The sequence below is a fragment of the Micropterus salmoides genome, unplaced genomic scaffold (genome assembly GCF_014851395.1).
Source record: "Micropterus salmoides isolate LMB-PRFRI ecotype aquatic unplaced genomic scaffold, ASM1485139v1 Ms_hic_scaffold_4, whole genome shotgun sequence".
NCBI lineage: Eukaryota > Metazoa > Chordata > Actinopteri > Centrarchiformes > Centrarchidae > Micropterus > Micropterus salmoides.
In genome coordinates, this window is record NW_024043372.1 from 39,066,936 (window position 1) to 39,089,359 (window position 22,424).

Sequence of the window (22,424 nt, forward strand, 5' to 3'; positions counted from 1 at the left end):
CAAAACGCTGCAGCGCGTCTTTTAACTGGAACACGTGAATACGAGCACATTTGCCCCATTTTACCCACTGGCTGTCTGTACATCATAGGATCCATTTTAAGATTCTTTTATTTGCTTTTAAATGTCTTAATGGCCTTGCTCCACCCTACATCTCTGAGCTGCTACACCCCTATAGACCCACCCGTTCTCTCAGGTCAGCCGATCAGCTGCTCCTAAGCGTGCCCAAAACAAAGCGCAAGCTCAAAGGAGACCGAGCTTTTGCTGTAGCAGCTCCTAAACTGTGGAACGATCTACCTCTGCACATTAGAGAGGCATCTTCACTGTCTGTTTTAAGTCTCTTCTTAAAACCCACCTCTTTTCCTTGGCCTTTGATAACTGAAATTGACATTTCTTGTTTTGGTTGTATTGATTTTATTGTATGGTTGTTATTGTTTTTATTTGTATTTTATGCGTCGTGTGAGCTTTGTATTTAGTGTCTTATGTTTTCATTTATTGTTTTACTGTCCAGGAGATAGCAGAGAGAAACTCCTGGTTCCACCTGTAGGGTGTCAAAGCAGCCCTCTGCTAATCTCCTGCTAAATAAGCTGCTCCTGTTTGGTACTTAGCCTTTAGCCCTTTTGCACCCATGTACGTTTCTGAGTTGTGTTTCCCAGATGTAATTTTATTTACTTGATTCAAACTCTGTGTTCTCTGTTTTGTATCTATTTAATTCTATTCTATTTAATTGTACCCACAGCCTTTGTTCCAGAGCTCATGATCAAACATAATCTTGTATTCAACATTATTTATTATATCATTTACATTATACATTTACATTTACTCATTTGGCTTAACCTTTTATCCAAAGCGACTTACATTTGAGGAACAACATACAAGCATCAACAGAGCATCAAATACAGCACGAGCTCTACAACTGACAATACATATTTGTAAGAGCACTAATAAATACTAGAATGAGCTAATAGCACATATCGCATCAATGGTGTAAATACCTACGGAAAGAAGTAAGAGTTAACAAAAAGTGCAATCAATACAAGATCATTGTAGGGGATAGAAGAAGAAGAGCACAGGAGGTGCATGTTAGAGGTTAGGAGTTAGAGGTGTTCTCAGAAGAGATGAGTTTTCAAGAGCTTCTTGAAGTTAGAGAGGGACGCCCCTGCTCTGATGGCGTGTGGTAGCTCGTTCCACCATCGTGGTGTCACAGACACTGGGATTGCTTTGTGTGAAGGGATGGCAGAGCCAGGCGGCGTTCGTTGGAGGAAGGAACGTTGACTTGTATTATGGAGTTTAGGTAGATGGGTGCATACCCAGTAGTAGCTCTGTATGCAAGCATTAGTGACTTGAATTGGGAGGCCATGGGTAGCCAGTGGAGGTCACTCATTAATGGAGTGACATGAGTCCTTTTGGGCTTTCTGAACCATTTGTAGGGGTTTCCCAGCACAAGCTGTAAGACCTACTAGAATGGCATTGCAGTGGACAAGGCGAGAGATAACCATGGCCTGTACCAGAAGCTGGGTGGCGTACTGAGTGAGGTAGGGCCTGATTTTCCTTATGTTGTATAGAGCAAAACGGCACGACAGAGAGACAGCAGCAACATGGTCTGAAAAGGACAGCTGGTCATCAATCATGACACCCAAGTTTCTCATCACCCTGGTTGGAGTGAGGGTTGAGGAGTCAGTTTGTAGTTTGATGGTGTAGTGGATAGATTGCGTTGCTGGAATGACCCAGAGTTCACTCTTAGAGAGGTTTAGTTGAAGGTGGCAAGCCTTGCAGTGGGAATAAGATAATTGTCCTTGAAAGGCAGGATTCCAACCACAGGAGTGCTTTGCCCGAGATGCTCATTGCTGCGAGTGCGGATAGCAGGCTGTGTCAAAGGCAGCTGATAGGTCAAGCAGGATAAGGACCGAGGATTGGGCTGCAGCTTTAGCTGACCTTAGAGCTTCTGTTACAGACAAAAGAGCCGTTTCAGTAGAGTGGGCACTCTTAAAACCAGACTGATATGGATCTAGGAGGTCATTCCGTGAGAGGAATTCTGAGACCTGTTGAAGACTGCCCGTTCGATAGCTTTGGATAAAAATGGTAGAAGTGAAACTGGCCGATAGTTCTCAACTTAAGTAGGGTCGAGGGAAGGCTTTTTGAGAAAAGGTTTAACCTGAGCCCTTTTGAAAGTGGTCGGGAAGGTTCCCGATGCCAGAGAAGTATTTATCACATGAGTGATTGCAGGGACCCCGTTAGGAGATATGGCTTGGACGAGATTTGTAGGAATCGGGTCCAGTGGGCATGTAGTAGGACGGCTACGGGTCAGGAGTTCTGATACTTCGCTCTCCGTGAGAGGAGTAAACGAGGAGAGGGAAGTGCCATTGGACAGAGAAACAGATGTTGTAGGACTGCTACATGTCAACAGAATTACTCAAAAGTGGGTCTTAACTAAACTGAGGTCAGCATAACAATACTACAACATGAGTCTGAACATAACAAACCTGACCTACTGAATGACACAAAAGGAGGGGTATATACACACAGGCTAGCCTACACCAAACACAAAGGGGAGAAAACTTACCACAATTAAAAAGACCCAAAATAAACCCAACAACCAACCATAAGAAAATACTAACAAAACAACACTATTGAAACCCAATATTAATCTAACAAACAAAATATCCACATGCTTGCTGTGTTGTTAAGGATTTTGCAGTTCAGAGTCCCTCTGCCCACTGCCTCCTTCCACTTCCTGTGGTGGAATATAAAAGGCAGTTTCAAACTCCAGCTTCCCTTTGGCACATGACTCAGCAGCAGCAGCAGCGTGTGAAGAAACAAAAGACAGGTATAAATTGCCAAACAATTCTACTCAAATGAATACTAATATTAACCAAAATGCATGCACTCAGATAGGAAATTTTAGCATCATTTGTGAAAAGAATAAACATATCTAAAGAAAATGTCTTTGTCGTTATTTGTAGAAAACAAAATCATTACCACCACTTTAGGTGTTGGCGTTTGATAAGTCCGTCACACAGCCCTTGCAGTAACAGCACTGACACGCTGTATCATCACTCTTTAAGTTGATATGTTGAACTTGTAACATTAGCAGTTACAGAACAACACTGTCATACATCTGGAGTCCTATTTCTGGCAGATCCTCATGCTGTGGAGCATTTAGCAGCTGAAGAGCCAGATATTTCCCTCAAGAGCTCGTGGAGACCAAACACAGAACTGCAGGATGTGTAAATATGCAGGTGGATGTGTCTTGAATGTGCTAACCTAAAAATGGACATGAACTTTCATCATAGTGTAAATAAAGAGCAGTTTCCAGAAGCAAGTTGATTCGTCTTGATGTAAAAAACAGTATACAGTCTCTTGGTCATGAATTTGATATTGTCTATTTTTAAGAGTGTAACCTGCGTGGCCTCTACACATCAGAGGGAGGTTAGCTGCTCCCTTCTTCTGAGCAACATCTGTACTGAGAAAAGCTGAGCGGACTGGAGTGACGGACCCTGTCAGGTCGGCCACACCTCTACAGCAAAAGCTGACAAAAACAGACACTGAGACAGAGGAATGGTATGAAATAACATAGTCCTTTATTTCCAGCAAAAGTCCTGCAGGGAGAAAGCCTTCCTCCCACCTCACAGAGGGAGGGCTTTTACAGGAAGAACACAGAGACCGTAAATACCTCGGCCCCAGCAAGACTGGACCCATCAGGTCCAGTCTGTCAGAGGTAGCACAGCTGACTTAGACCGGTGGAAGTCTGATGGAAGGCTCGGCCGTGCCATGCCAGAGGGTCAGTGTGGTTCCCTGGGAGTTCAGGGGCTCAGGGGTTTGTAGCACTGAGGTTAGCAAGGCAGTGGGTGGGTGAATGGTTTTAAAGGCTGGGGATTCTTAACATCTGGAATCATCAGTGCATTTTTTCATGGTGCACTTTGTCTTTTCAGGTGTTTGTGGGTTAAAATCTTACTTCTGTTGGTGCTCAACTCAACTCCAGACCTTTCAGACGCCCTGTCCAACCAGTCAAGGTTTTCAGCCTCCAAGTCCTGATTTTTACAGATCCACCGTTAGAGGCTACCAGCCCTCCTCTCCCCTGCTGCCTCATATAAAGTCATTAATACATTTCACATCATAATCAAATTACTGTAGATCTTTTATTAATCAAAGCTAATTAAAGAGACTCTACTCTGTGGCGAACCGAGCTCCTGATTGGTTACTCTGAGTTGAGCTTGGCTCGGATAGGTTAAGGCCAATCTATATCTTATAATATGCTTCCTTGTGTGAGACAGACTGTGTGTACATATGTGTGAGGTGTGTAAAGACTGGTATTAGGCACTGTGCTATTCATTAGCCTCGTCGCCATTCTATTGCGGTAAGCATCAAAAAGCTCTACTGGCCTTTTGCAAAGAAAAAAAAGAAGAGACAAATGAGAACCACATGGTGTCAAAGAAACAGAGCCAAAATGAAATGACAAAATAAACAACCTTATATATAGAATAAATATAGTATGTACAATTTGCTTTGTGTGCTTCTAAAAATAAATAGACAAAGCATTACGTGCCCCCTTACAGAAGTATTCACAACTTTCCATTGACATAGAGGCAGAACGCTGGCACCTGCTCAGTGAGAGGGTGGAGGGTACAGACTGAGTGAACAGACGGAAAGATGCAACTGTACAACAATTCATACACCGTAGAGACAAAAGGAGACAAAACAAATGTCACTCTGGGTGGACATGTGTGGGTTTGAATCCGGAGGACACAGAGATGCACTGAGCATTGTAGAGTGAAGAGAATTCCTGCAGTGCCCTCTGCTGTCCGGTTTACAGATTACAGTACTGTGTGCATTTTACCAACAAACTGCTTCATCTTTACAGTGGTTGTTTGTTTGATGAAATTCATGACACATAACAAAAATCATGAAGAGTTTAAAAAAAATAGGGAAAGGAGAAAAGGAATAGAAAAAAATAAGATAAGAGACAGGTTTTTAAAAAATCAGTCAGACCAAAACAAAAGATTTGAACTGATAAAATAATAATATAATAAGTTTTGCACATTCACTATATGTGCCCTGCACATGCATTCTGCTGGCCCCTTCCAAACAGCACAGAAGTCACACACTAACAGGTCAAGCATCACATGCAGGATCCCCCTAAGACTCTGGGCTTTGCCTCTGGGCTAACATCTGTACTTGTTACGGTCTGTCAAAATGGCTCAAAACTGCCTTTTTCATTCTCTTCCTCCTCACCTGTAAGTCCACAAACACTCTGTGAGACGAACATTTTGCCCACTGATTAAACACCGTACAGTCCTTCACTGAGTAAAGTGAGTGATTACTCATAGTTGGTATAATTAATATTTGTGTGTGACAACAAAAAAACCCAACACGTTTCTAGAATTTTATTCTATCCCACGCCACAGATTCTGAAGAATCACACCAGGAACCAGCACAACAAAGTGAATGTGTGTGTCCTGGAGAAAGAGGTGGTGGAAGCTGGCGACTGCTTGTGCTCACTAAGAAGTTAAATCTAAGGAAACACACGCATCTCATATGCAGAGGTGTATAGAACTGGATGATGTGACACAGATAATATGTTAGCAGCCTCCGGTTCCCTAATAGGCTTGCTAACTGACACGTTAGCTTTCAGAACTTACATTCTCCTAACAGGAGAATAAGTTCACACAGTTCATTTAAAAACATATATTTCTACCATCAACTACAAACCACTCCTCGTGTGTGGAGCTGTTTACACTGTGACAGACGAGGGATATTCATCTACCAAAAAAACGTCCACAGGAACAAAAAGTGGATGCAGCAACACAGCTGATAAGCTATGATAGCTACCTCCACTCTCCTCTGGTCCTCCATGGTCAGCACTGTCAAAGAGTCTCAACACGAAACATTTTCACTGACCGCAGTGATTCCACTGAAGTGAAGTGACAGACAGCTTTAACTACTAACTAAAATACTAGAACCTTTTACATCACTTTCTGTTAACCAACCTCAAACAAATTCATTGGTCTTTCACTGGAAGTATTCAACATCTAACTAATGACTTGTGGGAATTTAAATTGTCAAAATAAAAGATATAGAGATATCTAAAGATAGATAATATCCACAGTAAATACTAGCAGTCAGTACCTTTGATCTGGTGTCAGACTACAGCTAAAACTGGGTGAGCTCATCCTGGCTAAGGCAACATAACACAATTTCACACTTTGTCCCATGCTGGCTGAGCTCGCATGCTGCCAGCATGTTGACCTTCTTTTCACTTACTGTAAGCCTGGCTTGGGCAACACAAAAACAACAAGTAGCCTGCTCCAATAGTGAGATGGCAGATGTTTTCAGAAAGGGGGACTGATGCTATTCTCACCTGGTACAGCCCATGCATGGTGTGCTGCAACAAACCACGAGTGTGTTTTTGTGTGTCCGACACGTTCCTAACTAGTTGTATTTTACACATACGGTTTCCCACTGGCTCTGTGTGTTTGCTCAAACAAAGAAAAAATCTTACTAAGGACATTTCACTATGGCAGCTTTTAGAAGATCTGGCCAAAAAAGGAAGCAGTGGAACCTTTGTGGAAGTCTGAGGAATAAAATGAATCAACACACAATCCTTGTTTACAGAAACATTTAAATAGGTGTTAATTAGGTGATTCTCTGCCACTAACAAAATCAGAGGTAAATCCGTTCTTCGAGCGCCTGATGTAAGTGTTTGTTGTATTGTGATCTGACTTCAGTTCTGAAATTCCTAATTCTCAAGCCCAGAACTGAGGGGAATGAAGTAAGCGCAGTAATCAGGTTCCTGTTCTGACTCCAGTGAAGCCTTCTGATCGCAGCGAAGCCAAAAAGGGACTTAGTTTGTATGTTTGTGTTCCAGTCGCCTGTCCAAAGTGAAACAGAGGTGACAGCTAGCCCTCAATGCTCTGCTGAATCAGAAATGACATGAATTTGCGTTTTATGTGATTTCAGTCTGTATAAAAGACGTAGCACTTGGTGATTAAGCATTCTCAGATTGTTTGGATATATTTTTTGCTGTCTTTTGTCATCAAGTGTTAAAACTTGATCTTTAAAAATGGGAAGTAACGTCCCCATTGAAAATAATGAGGACTGACTTTGCACATAGATTAGATATCGTTTCATATCAAATGCATTATTTACCAACATCAATAATCATTGTCCATAGTATAACAATATCAAAAGTAGTAGGACTCCGTTATTAAGTAAAATAAAGGAGGAGGAGCTGAGTCTGTGGGGCTAGATCCGTCAAGTGGACTTTTGTTCGGTGGATGAGGTGGAGATATGTGTCCATGTTTCTAATGTGAAACACATGATACTGTCCAGATTGTGGGCTGCTGCGGTGCCTCTGCGTCCTGATATACTGAAGATGACACATCAACGCTACACTATACCGTCGATCAGAGCCCTAAAGGAGATTAGCCCTTTTAATGTAGACATGTCCAGTTTCAGATAAGTGCAGGCATATGGGTGACGTTCATCACTGTCCATGTGTGCAAGCGTACAGTATGTGAAGTGTTTTCTGTTTTCTGTGCATGTGTCTCTGTCTGTGCATGCATTCAGTTGCCCACGTTAGAGTCTCGGTCCCCAATGAACCAGCGCATGTGGAAGCAGAGGGCGAGGAAGCCGGTCCCCAGCAGGTCACCCAGAGCAGTCAGGTAAGGGATTGAGAAGTTGTCGGGGTCCATGCCTCGGCCCCACATCCAGTGCACCATCCAGTCTGCCAGGTAGAGAAGGATTATCACCTGGAGGAAGACGAAGCAGAAGCAAACTTAGTAGTACCGTGCATGTCGTTGTTGGTGGCAGGAAGAGTGAAAGCACAGAACATCAGTAGTACATCAAAATCATCTTTTTTATCATAATTGTTTTGAATGTTGTACCTAAGATTTGTGAAGTGATCCACTGTATCAAGTGTTTGTCACGTTCTGACCATAAAGAGAAGTTTCACCACACATTTAACCATCTGGTTTCTTCAATTTTCACTCAGGAGCCATTAAACTTCAAAGAAATAATGATTTGACATCTATCGTGACAATTATTGATATCGAATGGTATGAGATTTTTTTAGCGTGATAATATTTTTGGCATTATCACCCAGCCCTAGTATGAGATAATGACATTTTGTTTTACCTGCTGAATCCAACATGTGTCCGTAAAATGACGGTTCCAAATTTGACCTCAATACTTTGGAAAAGCCAGAAAAACAAAACAGATCCTAGAGAGACTGATTTCTCCTGTGGTTGGTTGACTGATAACAAAACTGACAAAACTACTTGCTGGAAGTGACATTTTTAAGTAAAGTAGCTCATATCACAAAATCTGTGTTATTGTTGATGTGTACACACAACCAGTGCCTGCTGAATATGGACACACATCATTTCAGATAAATAGCAGTCTAGATGCAACAATATACCAGCATTTGAAATGTTAATTATGTGAATTAAAGAGTACTCCACCTTACTGTTAGTCCTTAACTCGAAAAGAAGCAGCAATAAGTGGGCGTGGGTGGGTATTTGCTACTGCTAAATAATAATAATAATAATAACTAGAACTGCAAGCAGTTGTAAGTGGGGTCCAAGCCCCGTGGAGGCCATGCAAGTAGACCCGAGCGCCCCGCCGTGGCTTCAGGGGCCGACGGCGAATAAACAACCAGAGTTTGAAATTAAAGCGACTTGCAGATCTAAAATGAATGTATGTTTATGGGAGTGTAATGTGATATGGGATTAATAGCGCAACCTAGAGGCCAATTGACACCAAATTTCACACAGTCCCTCGGGAGGTTGATCGGACATTGCAAACCTGACATATGACATCACATCCTGTTTTTAGAGTTTTTGGCAAACATTTTTTAGCTTATAATTGGGACATTTTCTCACATATCAAAATTTCCTCTACAAACGTTCATCAGCTTGGTCCAGAGATTGTCCGTGCCAAGTTTGGTGCCAATTGGACTTGTGGTTATGGAGATATAAAATGCATGTAAATCAATGGGATTTTTTTTCACGTCTGTAATCTGCAATGACAGCACCACCTATGGGCATATATGTGTCTGTAGCCTTACCGTCTAGCCCGCAGTTTCAGAGATGGCGAAAATGTACGGAAGAATAAAAAAAAAAAAAACATAACGATTACAATAGGGTTCCCAGCTCGGCTGGTACTGGGAACCCGCGAATGCAAGGCATCGCGGGTTCCCAGCCCCACTCGGGCTTGGACCCCTAATAAATGTTTTTTTTGTTTAATAAAGAATGTGTGTGTATGTGTGTGTACCTGTAGTAGAGCAGCAGCCAGGTAGAAGGTAACGAAGATGGTTGTCAGGGTGGTGTGGCCCCCCCTCAGAGAGTTGATGGTGTAGAGGAAGACGAGGTGACCCGGGGCGACCAAGAGGAAGAGCACACGGGCCGAACGAGAGTTTACAGCTGGAAGAGAAAGAGGACATTTACTTCAATAACGAACGTGTTGAGGTGTAACTTCTGTATGTTGCTCTTTCACGACAAATAATCAGCAGCTGAACGTTCCATGTCAACTTACAGGAGCCAAAGAAGGAGGTGCAGGGTGTGGGGCACTTCCTGGGGGTGGGGTTAGGATCCCCCATGGGTAGACCATTCATGTGCAGATAGGTGGAGATTCGACTGGCCTGGACCGCAACCAGGTTACCTCCCACACCTGACACACACACACACACACACAGCGTGACAACATGGAGACAGAGCAAAATAAGCTCAGTGTGGATGTGATGAGATAACTTCAGCTGTTATCTACACTCCTCTTATCTTTTTTGTTTCTTCCACACACTTTCCCAAAGTAATCACTAATCTTTCATCCCTCAGCTTTATGACCCTCACCGTTGATGACCGGGGTGAAGACCGCCATTCCAGCAAAGTTCGGGTTGGTGACAGTCTTGTCGAGTATCAAACCACCAACACTAAAAGAGAGACGAGAGGGATTCACTGCATCACCTGTCATCGTTACGCAGAAATACATGAAGTTCCAGAACAATCTGGAGCATTTACTTAAGTACTGTACTTAAGTACAAAATCAAGGTACTTGTACTTTACTTGTGTATTTAAATTTTATGTAGCTTTGTTCTCCTACATCACATGAGAAATTGTCCGTTTAGAAATACATGGTTCTCACAGGACAGCAACGTTACAAACACACGATGATCTTAAACTACCCAACAGGACATAAAGGAGTTAAAACATCTGCAGCAGTAAAACGCAACATGCAAATTATTGTAAATGCTCCGTACTTGTATAGCACCTTTCTAGTCTTTTCAACCACTCAAAGCACTTTTACACTACATGTGCATTCATCATTCACAGAGCCTAAGTGCTCAAACAGAAACTAACATTCACACACATTCATTCAATGGCAGAACAGCCACCAGTATCTTGCCCAAGGATACTTTGACACGCAGCCTGGAGGAGCTGGGGAATGAACCGCCAACCTTCCGATTAACGCGTAGGCCGCTCTGCCCCCTGAGCCACAGCCACCCTTATTGCAGCTGAATATTAATTCAGAAACATGTAAAACACTGACAGGAACAGGACAAGTTCCTTTTCGCCACCCCTTGAATTTTGTGCACCGTCTTTGAGTACCTTTAGGCCGCCAAAAATACAATTCATTTGAGAGAAAAATAATAATTCCTTCAGTTTCAATACGGTCCTCGCATGTTTCATGCTCAGGCCCTCATTATTTTTTACAAAACTGAAAAAGTAAAGAAGTTGAAAAAAGCTGTGTGAGTAGACAATGAAAAGTCTAAACACCTGCTGATGGCCATGGCGATGATGACGGGCTCCCAGCCGGAGTAAAGGAGCTCTCTGGTGGACGGGATCTTCCTGGCTATCAGCACCCAAAGGGGGCACAATGCCACAAACACCACACACACCAGCGGACTGGCATAGTCGTTGAACTCTGTGTGGGAAGAAGAGAAAAGGTGGACTCACACACCGAGCACCTGTGGATGCAGCGCTTTTAGTATGCAGAAAACTAATAAGAAATATTTCTTTAGGTCAGATCCTACTGTGTGTGATGTCTGTGTTGTGGTTTTGGTTGTGTGTGATTCATCCTCCCTCACGTGTCTATGTTTACTTACGTCCTGTCTCTGTGTTCTTGTCTTTGTGGATGATTTTCTTTCCCTCTCGTTCCTGTTCTCTTCTCTCCCGGTCTCTGCGTTTATACCCCGCTGGTCTGTTTTATTTTGGAGTTGTTCTCCCTCTGGTGTCGTTGTTTTATTTTACTTCCTGTCAGTGCTGATTCAATTGTTTTCACCTGGGCCTCTCCTTTTGTGTGTTTAACTTTCTGTTCTGTTCTGTTTGCTGTAGTTGGTGTGGGACACTGCATGTGTTGTCAGCTGTCCCTGTCTGTCTCCTTGGATTATTCCATCATGTCTTGGACTATTTTCTATTGAACTATACTATACTATAGAATTTCATCTTTTGGATGTTCTGTTCTTCTTGTTCTATGGATTAGTTGATTTCCTGGATTTCCTGCTTCATCACTCTTGTAGGTTACTCACTTTGTAAACTGTAAATGAACCGGCTCAGCTTTCGTGTCAAATCCTTGTTACCCATGTCTAAACTTGGCAACCACAATATTCTGATGGGTCTGTCATGTCTCCACCACCTTTCTTTGCTGTGTGACATGTGTAAGCGTGTAGTATGTTTGTAACATAAGGATCACCGGAGTAAGAATTCATACATGAGCTGTGGTGCAAGTGAAACGGGATGCTGGTTGACCGCTGAGGTTAGTATTGGCACTACATTTCCCATGATTCCTGCTACAGTACCTGTAATATTGTTCTACCAGTTGGACAAGTTTCTAGAAACAGCTTAGTAATGTTTGTTTATAAAGCAAGTTCATTCATTCAGATGACATAGATTCCATTTTCAGGTCAAATATTAAGCACCAGGAGAAACTTATTTAGTCATAAGTCTAACAAAACTGAGTCCTGAGCCTCGTCTCTAGGAGGCAGTGTTACTACTAAACTGACACTAAGGAGACCACAATCACACCATTTCCCTACACAAGACCCAGACAGCAGCTGTGTTTTTGTGTGCTGGAGCCAAAATAACCCAAATAAGCCCAATCTCTATACCTGACTGTAGCAGCTGTGGGAATACTCCACACTGTCTGTCTGTGGTGTGGAAAACATGGAGCAGTGGGCAGTTTAGTGAAGCTGGGGTTTGTCGGTGGTGAAAACACGCTCACAGAGCTAACAATAGAGCCAAACAGCTGGGACTTTCTCGCCCTAAAACACAGCGAGGTTAGGTGTGAGTGGCTTTTCTTCTTATTTACTGCATGCAGCCAGACGCAGTCACGTTCCACACATTTCCACACATGCTGCTCCCCGCTGTGATAACAGAGGCGTTTGAAGTTGTATCACACATGTAGCAACTGAGATCTCAGAGTCATTCCATTATTTTCTGCATCTCAACAAATCTGGAAGAGCAGCAATACTTGCACTCATCATCTTTATGAAATTATATTTTTACATCCCATCTCTTCCATGCACTGAGCTTAGTAAAGCCTGCAGTGTTTGCACAGAACAAATAGGTTAATACCATAAAACACAGCAGTCTTCACTCCTCCTTAAAAAAGATGAATGCTCTGAAGGCCGCAGACAGCATCTACACTGGGACATCTGACACCTGTGTGAGCACTAATAAGTATCACATTTACTCTGAGTGTTACCTAGTTCCTTGTACAGTCCTGTTGAGACGCCTGCCAGCAGGGACAGAGTGATCAGGTCCCCCAGGCTAGCAGCGATGGGCGTGGCCACATTGTCAGGGTTGATGCCAACTTTCCTGGACGCAATGATCACGCCGATCATGATGAGCCCTGCAGGGTTTCAGGTCAGATATGTCACACACAGCTGCACATGTTGGTATGTGATATTCTGTGTAATACACAGGGGTGGTACTATACTGAGTATTTCATGCCACTTTCTACTTCTACTTCACGACATCTCCCAAGGAAACATTGTACATTATAATTTACATGTTAATAATGTTGAGCTTTGGACTGTTGGTCAGAGACAAAAACGGTTGTAAAGGTGTCACTTTGGGCTCTGGGTAACTGCGACGGCAGAATCTTTACAAACCAAACATTCAATTGAATCATGGAGGAAATAATCAGCAAATTGATCCAAAATGAAAAGAATCATCAGCTGCAGTCTGATACTAGTTCAGAACAGCAGCAACATCCTGCTTTAGATTAAAGGTCCCGTGTGTAATATTTCTGAAGATCTATACACAGAAATGCAAGATAAGATCCATAACTGTGTTTTCAGTGGTGTGTAAAGACCTTATATAATGAACCGTTATGCTTTTATTACCTTAGAATGAGACATTTCTATCTACATAACTGTGGGTCCCCCTTCCCTGGATGTCGCCATGTTGCGCCGCCATGTTTCTACAGTAGCTCAAAACGGACAAACAGCGGTACAGAGCACGTTTTGTCACAACGTTCTTCTTGTTCTACTTCTGGTAGAATTCAGGCAGTGTAGATGCTCAGCACTACGTTGAATACGTACGCCTGAAGAAGAAGTAATAAGTTTTGTATCAGAGCAATTTTTTCAACCATTAGATGGTGGGTGAGAATATAAAACATCATAGTTGTTGTTACAGTGTTCAGTTAGCTTATTTGGAAGTGCAGGAAGGTTGTGTGTTTGATCCCACCTTGGGACAATTTTTTTTTCTGTCTTCAACAAATGGATTCTGCAGCAATTGTTTCTCATGCTCAGATCACGGCATGTGCTGCAGTGTTTATGTTTTGGTGTTTGATCCGCATCCATCAACCTTTGGACATTCAGGGAAATCACGTTTTCTGACAGCTATTTCAGAGGTGTGTCAAGCAGGCTCCAGACTACAGACAATGTAAAAGCTCTAAATTCAACTCCAAATAAAGCATTACAGCAAACAAGCTTCTGGTGCTTTTAGTTTGCAGGCAAAACCACAAAGAGGAAGTGATTATGTGAATAACTGTTGCTGTCATGACAGATCTATTTTAGCACTGCTATCCAAGTATTTATTTATTTTTATTTTTTAAATAAATGAAATCTATCAAAGCACCATAATTTGGCCGCGGGACAGAGATTACTGCAGACGGGCAGTTCTGGTGAGGGTCCATAATCACAGAGAGAATTAATGTGTTTCCTGTGTCTATGTTTGTATAAACTTCATCTCTTATGTGGTTTATAATGGACTGTGGTGCAGAAACAGTGACAGTGTTTCACACTCTTGGCTTTCATTTTCCATGTTGTCTGTCAGTGGCCAAGTCGCAATAACATATGGTGTTACTGTATAATTAAAGGGGCATTATGGAGTTTTCAGCGGCCACTAGGATTCGGTTCTAAGATTACAACCAGGTGTGTGCTCGTACGCGTGCTTGCTTGAACTCATGAGCGAACATAAGCCGAAACTGAACTACTTCATGCTCTGGACATGATAACGTTATATTTACTGGATTTAGCCGACGTGCTACATCGTTCATTACTATCTGTGTATCTTTCACTGGAGGCTCAGCGATGTAAGCACAGTTACATGTATTGGATGATAACGAAACAGTTTGTGAGCTGGACTCAATATTGTAATGAGTATTATAACTTTGCATGTGGTTAGCTGCAGTGGTGTTGCTGTAATGGGAGAGAGCCTTGGGAGCGTGCACAGACTACATCCAACCCGGTGTTCTCACATGAAAAGCAGAATAGTGGCTGATAAAAGCAACAGAGAAAACAGGCGTGTGCTTCATTTGTAAGTGAGGTTAGAGTCCGTTGACAATAAGGCAGTGACAATTTGATTTATTAATAAGTAATTTCATTGAAAAACGTCATACATCCATCAGTTAATATAATTTCTTACCATATCTACCTAAAGAAACCTGGTTTCTTGACTGGCTACTCTCTGCTGTCTCAAACCTTTTGTGCTGTGTGCTCTTTGAAAGGGTAGGGTGCAGTGGTAGACTGGACATTTGGTTGCAAATCGCAACCTCAGCACTAGATGCCACTAAATCTTACACACTGAACCTTTAATGATGAGGAATTATAATCTGATGAGAGGATATATAATAGTACAGAATGCACAGGGACATTTTACTGCTTTAATACTTTTACTTGTACAGAGTATTTTTACAGTGTGGTATTAGTACTTTAGCTGAGTACTTTGGCTACCACTGTAACCATCTATCATCGTGGCTGTGGGTGCTTATTGACTGTTAACTGTCAGCAGAGACTCAGAGTAGAACATGTTGTCTCTGAGGGTGTAGCCAGAGGTCAAGAGAAGGAATGGGATGCTTTTGTTTTTCATCAGGACCGCTGACGCTGGCAAAAACAACACCTGAAGGTTGGGTCAGAAACATAAAGTGAGAAGACCTGATGCAATGAGGTGCTGCTGAAGGCTTTAAGATATCTGAAAAGGATCAGACCTGTGATGTTCTTCCACATCACACATGGAAAAGGTTTTGTTTCCTACAGCAATAGGAATGTGTTCACTGCAGTTTAGAGGTAAACAGGGTCGCCTCATGGCAAGGAAAGTAGGAATAAGCCTCCCATAGAGAGGAGACACATGGAGAGAATGCAGCCGAACAGCAGCAGTGAGTTAATCAAAGCCATTAAAAACAGTGTTTACACTGCAAATGGCATTTTTTATAATCTGATTATTTTACAGGATCAATTCTTAGCCATGCTAGCAGCATGACTCCAAGGATGTCACTGCCAGTCAGTCAGTCCACCACTTTGGTCCCGACTGAAGTGTATAATAATATAACAACTGGATTTGTCATGAACTGTAGCCCAGATGAGATCCCTGACTCTTCACCAGGTTCCACCAGCAAGTCAAAGTTTAATCACAACATCTACAGGACGGGCTAGCACTACGGTGTACTTGGTACAAACATTCATGGTCCCCTTAACTTTTCCTCTACACACCATGAGGTCCATTTGTGGTTTTTAGTGAAATATCTCTGACTATTGGACGGAATCCATGAAATTTGGTTCAAACATTTATGCCCCCCAGTTAGCATTTAACACAAAGCACCACTGAGTCTAATTCCAACCTGACGCGGCTGTTGACATGTGGATACCCCTCACACCCTATGTGCTGGCCATACCTAGCAGCAGGGAGGCGATGAAGGCAGTAGCCACACTGGAGGCACACAGCAGCACCGCATGGCCCAGCCTGAAGTGTCCCTCTGGGATCCAGCCGAAAATCACAGCAGCTATGGAGGCCAGGAACCCCACCACTGTGGCCTGAACCTGAATACACACACATTAAAATGGTTCATGTAGCTATCAGTTCACATGTAAACTCCAGATATACATGCATCTTGTGACCTCTGAGCAGCTTTCAGAATCTGACATGGGATTCATACAAATAGTTTCATTTACAGTGACTGATTTAACACCACAGAACCCCTGAAACACTTCCTCATTCACTTCCTCACAGTTATCTCTTTATCCTGGGGAACACTACCGGAGGGCGGTGACTGTATAATTGTGACATTACAAGTCCTGAGGGCCGTTTAAAGAAACTGTTTCTGAATATGGCTGTGTGTACTTCTTTTGGTACTTCCACAATATGTATATAGCACCTAGACCCGCTTTGTAATCAAAAACAACTTGGAAACTTCACTTATGGACTTCTACACTATGGGACTCTTAATGAAGGTTGTGTCAGCAGTGGTTTACAGTGTTCCAGGAACTATGTATTCACCAAATATTACATAACCACAAGCCCACTTCAAAAAGCAAACCAAGAGTTCATTTTGTTTTAATGTTCAAAACAGAGAAGGCATACAGGTGCATCTCAAAAAATTTGAATATCGTGGAAAAGTTTTCTTCCAACAACAGTGAACATATATTCTAGATTCATTACACATACATATAGTGATATATTTTTTTCATTTTAATCTTGATGATTATGGACTTCAGCTCATGGAAATCACAAATCCAGTATCTTAAAATGTTATTAGAATTTTAGAATAAAGAATTTATAATACAGAAATGTCAACTTGAGAAGAGCACTAATCAGCTAATTAACTCAAAACACCTGCAAAGCTTTCCTGAGCCAATAATCTCAGTCTGGTTCTGCTGCTAACAATGAACTTTTCCACAATGTTCTCTTTTGTTGAGATGCACCTGTGTGTATATATATATTATAAGTTTAACACTGAATGACCTCTCATTCTGAGAATACTGTTTATTTATATCCTTGTTCATGTACATTCGACTTCCGACCTGAAAGCATTCCAGGGGAACGCTGGTTCATGACTGCGAAAGTAAAGGAAAAACATGACTGGGCGTGACAAACTCTTTGTCAAGTGTATACCCAGTTGCACCCTTAGCACTGCCCTTGGCGTTAATTAAAATTGTGGCTGTTTTAATGAAAACAAGTGACTGAAGTGGTAATCCTCCTTGTAGATTATACTTCATAATGTTTTCAAATGTTTTGGTGTTTTTAACATTTTACTGAATAACTATTGCGCAGAGAAGATGACTTTCAGATATTCTTTACTGTAATCAGCTACCTAATAGCATTTGCAACATATTTCTACATCAGCTTACATACAGAACAGGTTTTACTATATGATAGCATGGATTATTTTTATTTAAATACATGGAAATATAATTTATGGTTTACCATATAAAATGTGTGCTTATATGGGAGCTGCCATTGTTGTGTGACGTCATTCAGCTGCTACTCGTGAAGTCAGGGTACATATTTTTTCTCCTAGTTCACTAGTAGGAAATCTGACTTCAAGTGGCGTTCCAAAGTACTTTTTCTAGTTGGAGGTCAGAAATTTCCGAGTTCTGAGTTGCCTGGAACGCAGCAATACTGTATGGTAAGGTAATACAAGCAGCAGAAAAGGGAGTGGCTACAGCGAGTGCGTCATTAACAAAGGCGAATGACAATGTTCTGGTCATGGACAAGCTCCTGCAGTTTGTAGTACTGTGTTTACTGTACACACAGGGCCCTTATGAAACAGACTGTTCCCAGGGTTGGCACCAGTGAAATGTGAAGTGTCATGTCAATGGGAAACTGGGTTTCATTTATCAGGTTAAGGGACCAGGAGAAAACTGAATCGGTTCCTGTTGAAGAAACGTGATTATTTGGAAAGTTCACTGTTTGGGTGTCTGATAAAGATCCAGGACCAGGATCATGTTGCCCAGTGGAGGGGAACATAATTACTAGTAGCTGTACTTTCCAAAGTACACACTTGCAAAGTCACATTTTAGTGAAATTAAAACCAAAAGAAGTTTTCATACAGCATGGTCAGACATGCTCTTACCTGGATCAGGGCCAAGTTTCCCATGACCATCTTCCACATGTCCTTGGCTGTGTCCATCTGACCAATATTAGCCTGAAAGAGAAACAAGAACACACGTTATGATCTGTGTGTGTGTGTGTGTGTGTGTGTGTGCTGTTGTCTCTTGATCCCTTTGGAACAATCAGATGTCAGTTCTCTGGACAAAGACACTCTGATCTGATCCCCCACCCTGCGGCCGACTCCACTTATCTCATTTGTCCTCTCCCTTTCTTTCACACGCACGCACGCACGCACGCACGCACGCACACATTAAAGGTCTCAAGTGGCTGTGGCTACAGTGGGCTACTGTGTGTCCAGAGCAATTATCCTAACACTCATCCATAGTGAGAGGACACAAACAGAGCATCTCATCTTCCTTTCTGTCCTCTAACATTTATGCATGCAGAGGGAAACATCTGGACACATCCACACACATAAAGTCTGCGTGTGTGTGAATATCCGCTTCTTGAGTGGGTTTAAAAAAGGAAATAATACAAAACAGATAGAGGTGATGTGTGTACATGTAAATAAATATGAATACGTATAAAGTTGATTTACATTTGAATGTTTATTAAAATCTTATTTCTGTAGTTTCTGCCCTCACTCATCAGTTATGACAACATTTTACTCATTAATTTCAGATATGGGAACACAGCAACATCACGAGTGTGTAATCATGTGGTGAATGAATAAAAATTCAACAATTCAATAAGAAAATATTACAGATTGAATGAATATTAATTAATTTGATGTATCATGCAAATATGCATACAGAAATATTCAAACGTATGTGCAATTATTTATGTGAACAATTCACAATAAATGTATTGCAACAGTAGGATATTAAAATACTATAATACTATTTAATACAATTCACAAATGAATGAAGGTTACAGAACTTTTTCTGTGTGTGTGTGTGTGTGTGTGTGTGTGTGTGTGTGTGTGTGTGTCAAGCACCATCCCCACTTGAAGAATATTTCTGACTGGCAGCACAACAAGGACAACTCAGCCTGACTGACATGATGAGCGTGTGTGTGGGACTGTGTGTCGTTATTACTCGTGTATCTGCCAGCATTACAACCACGCAAACATCCTCCTCGCCCATCAGCGCCATGTAAACCTGTGCATAGACGACTCCTGCTACGACCGCCATGCTCACGTTCCATACAAAGCAAATCTGTCATTTACAATGTTGGAACCCGAACACATGTGAATGAAGTGTATGCTGAAACATCTGACACACATGAAGTGAGGACAATGGCTTCTGCAGCAGTTGTAATCTCTGATGTACAATCCATTAGAATCAGTAACACGAGGAGGGGTTTGACAGGACAGAGAAAATAACTGCTTATGTCCTTTAGTCAGATAAACAATGATGAGAAAGACAAGCCCCCTCTCAGAGAAATATTCAGACAAAGAAGTTCAAAAGGGCAAAGGAAAAAAATCTGAAAGGAAACACGGTCATGTGAACTGAAAACTCCCCCAGCCAGCCAGTACTAGGGATTACATTATTTTTTTCAGTAATAAGCGCATTAGGAAATTTACAGTGGTCTTAATCTGCTCATAATTAGCGGCAGCGTGGAAAGAAACTTGGTCCCGCTGGGGCAAGCCAGCAGAGAGCTAACAATAATGTCTCAGGACAAGCACCACACTCTGGCCTACTTTGTGATGATGTGAGAATCCTTCTGTGCTGAAGCAAAAACCAATACAAACATATTAACATTAAAGAGGCATTCTATCTGGTAATAAGTCTTAAAATGTAATTTCCATGTTGATACAAGTAAAATGTATCTTCCAAGATATTCTCATTACTTTGAAGAGATTTAATATTGTAATGTAACCACTGACAATTAGTTAAATCAGTGCTGAAGCATTGGTGAAACATTATCATGACGTTATGTCTTGCAAACACTCACTTAAGTGTAACCCAGTATAAATAGTAGAGTATAAAAGAGTTCATTATAACTAAATCTGAGATTAAAATTCATTTCATATTAATGAAAATGGTAAAAATATGGTGATGTATTTTGTTAAACTGTTGTATGTTGCACATATGTTGTATAAAAAGATAATGTTTAGTTAAAAACATGTTATGAGGAGTTCATGGTTTTTATATGCAACTGGTAAATCTGTGATAATTGTGCTGGAGTCTAATAGTGGGTTTTCATTGGTTGATGCCAGTAGGCATGAGGGGAGTGCATGATCAGGTAGTGAGCAGGTGCGGGAGGGGCGAGCGTGTGTGAGTGAGGGCAAGTGATTGACAGAGAGGAGGGAGAAAAGAGTTCGGAGTATTAGCTTTGCAGACGAAGTAAAGTCAGAAATCTTTGCCGGCTGCGTGTGTGAGTGTTATAGTGTGGGCCCACTGATATTTGTTACAGTTAAAGTGCATTTGTGGTGAAATGTGGTACGGTTATCCTGCCCAACCTTACTTTCTAGAGGGTAGGAGCGCTACATAAGATTAAATTCTAAACTAAATGTTTGAGTTCTGCTGCAGCTACAGTATTGCTGGATGACTATTTTTTGGGGGAATTGTATGTCTTTATTTGATGTGTTAGTGGATTGAAACAGGACATGGGGGAAAGTTAATACGGTAATGACATGCAGCAAACAGGGGGACTCGCTGCGCCGGGCATTAGCACCCATGCTAACGCGCCCTAACCACTTGCTTATTAATCATGCAACAATATGACCTTGACCAAATAATATAATGTTGGTCATAATTACTCCTACTCAGTGTAGTTGGATTTGGAAATTTAATGGCAAATGTGGATTTGTTGTAGCTTGTAGTTAAATGGATTAGCACACTACAGAAGGTGGTTTGAGACAGATTTGGCGATGCTTACTTGTTTCAAGACTTGAAAAATGTGTAATTCTAAATTTCTTGTAAGAAAAGATCTTTTTGTGGTGTGACTGAGTTCAAAGCTGTCCGTGCTGTGCTAATCATTGTCATCTATTTCCCACAGGCCAGTAGACAGAATGTGAGGATTGGTGTGCTTAAGAGCAGTACTGGGCTAATTCTCTAATATCAGTCATAACTGTAGGCTGTACTGCTAAACTCTGTTTAGCGATGCTTCTGGTCACTGACCCTCAGATTGGACATTGTAAGCTCAGAGAGCAGCATTCTAGCCAAGAGCTCAGTTGTGCCACAGACAATAGATGCACATTTAGCATCAAACTCTACTGCTGCCAGACCAAAACAGCATTTAGCTGTCTACAATGTGAATGTGGATAGCCTGCAGGATAGCTCGCTATAATTACCCAAGAACCCCACCACAATACAGATTCAAGAGATTCTTTTTATTTAAAAAACAAACAAACAATTAAAGCACCAAAGCCTGCCCTTCTCACTAACAGAAACTTACAGGCCTAACAAGACCTTCAATATTTGGTTAAATCTAACACACAAACGTGTCCTGTAACATGTGAGACTCTAAGCCAGAACAGCAGCAGTCAGCATAATGTTATTTTATTCTCTGTTGCTATAAGTCTGCAACCCGGGTCACGTTTGGCAACATGACCTCTGACCTCTCCAACAGCAATCAGCTGAACGTATCTGATACGGGCTGCCAGGCAATGATTGGGTAACCTCTGAGAGGAAACACTTCACACAACAACTGAAACAATTCTCCAGGCTTTATACACAGGCAGCAAATCCAAAATATCTAATTATTTATATAGAATAATGGAATAGAATCCAACCTATGACACTTGGTAACTGTTAAAAGGTACACAGACTCACACAAACACTTACAACTTACCGCTGTGGACAGCCTAGAGGCCAGGGTCATCTCCAGATTGCCTTTGAGCCCCAGCAGTGCTGGAACCAGGATGAACACCTCTGACACCTCCGTAAACACCGTCCAGTGCTGCAACGACCATCAAGCAACATCAGTAACAGGACATCAACATGATAAACACACATCAGATCCACATTGAACCGGTACACAAACTCAGTTTGGAGAAAAATCTCTGTGACCTTGTGCTTTAATAGTGATTTAGTGGTGAAAGCAGATATGTATGCAGGACTTACAGACCTTTTACAATCTGTGACATGTCAACTCTTTGCTCTCCTTTAACAAGAACAAGGTCACTGGAACTTCTTGTGGACGCCATTCTCCCCT

General features: G+C 41.8%; 2 protein-coding genes across 4 annotated transcripts in view; one reads left to right on the top strand and one right to left on the bottom strand.

The window, feature by feature from the left end:
* Window positions 1–1,080, top strand: part of LOC119885439 (EF-hand and coiled-coil domain-containing protein 1-like) — an 8,223-nt gene extending 7,143 nt beyond the window's left edge. Inside the window, exon 8 of the mRNA XM_038695485.1 lies at window positions 1–1,080. This exon is cut by the window's left edge and continues 330 nt beyond it. The gene's annotated coding sequence lies outside the window, so the exon portion shown is untranslated.
* A 2,474-nt stretch (window positions 1,081–3,554) lies between these two features.
* slc41a1 (solute carrier family 41 member 1) overlaps window positions 3,555–22,424 on the bottom strand; it is a 35,254-nt gene continuing 16,384 nt past the window's right edge. For all 3 annotated transcript variants that reach the window (XM_038695890.1, XM_038695888.1, XM_038695889.1), the window contains exons 4-12: window positions 22,062–22,169; window positions 18,286–18,357; window positions 16,108–16,252; window positions 12,694–12,840; window positions 10,767–10,914; window positions 9,843–9,922; window positions 9,529–9,663; window positions 9,268–9,416; window positions 3,555–7,745 (exon numbers count right to left, since the gene is read on the bottom strand). In XM_038695890.1, the coding sequence (XP_038551818.1) occupies window positions 7,560–7,745; window positions 9,268–9,416; window positions 9,529–9,663; window positions 9,843–9,922; window positions 10,767–10,914; window positions 12,694–12,840; window positions 16,108–16,252; window positions 18,286–18,357; window positions 22,062–22,169 (1,170 nt within the window). In that variant the 3' untranslated portion in view covers window positions 3,555–7,559. The remainder of the gene's footprint in view (window positions 7,746–9,267; window positions 9,417–9,528; window positions 9,664–9,842; window positions 9,923–10,766; window positions 10,915–12,693; window positions 12,841–16,107; window positions 16,253–18,285; window positions 18,358–22,061; window positions 22,170–22,424) is intronic.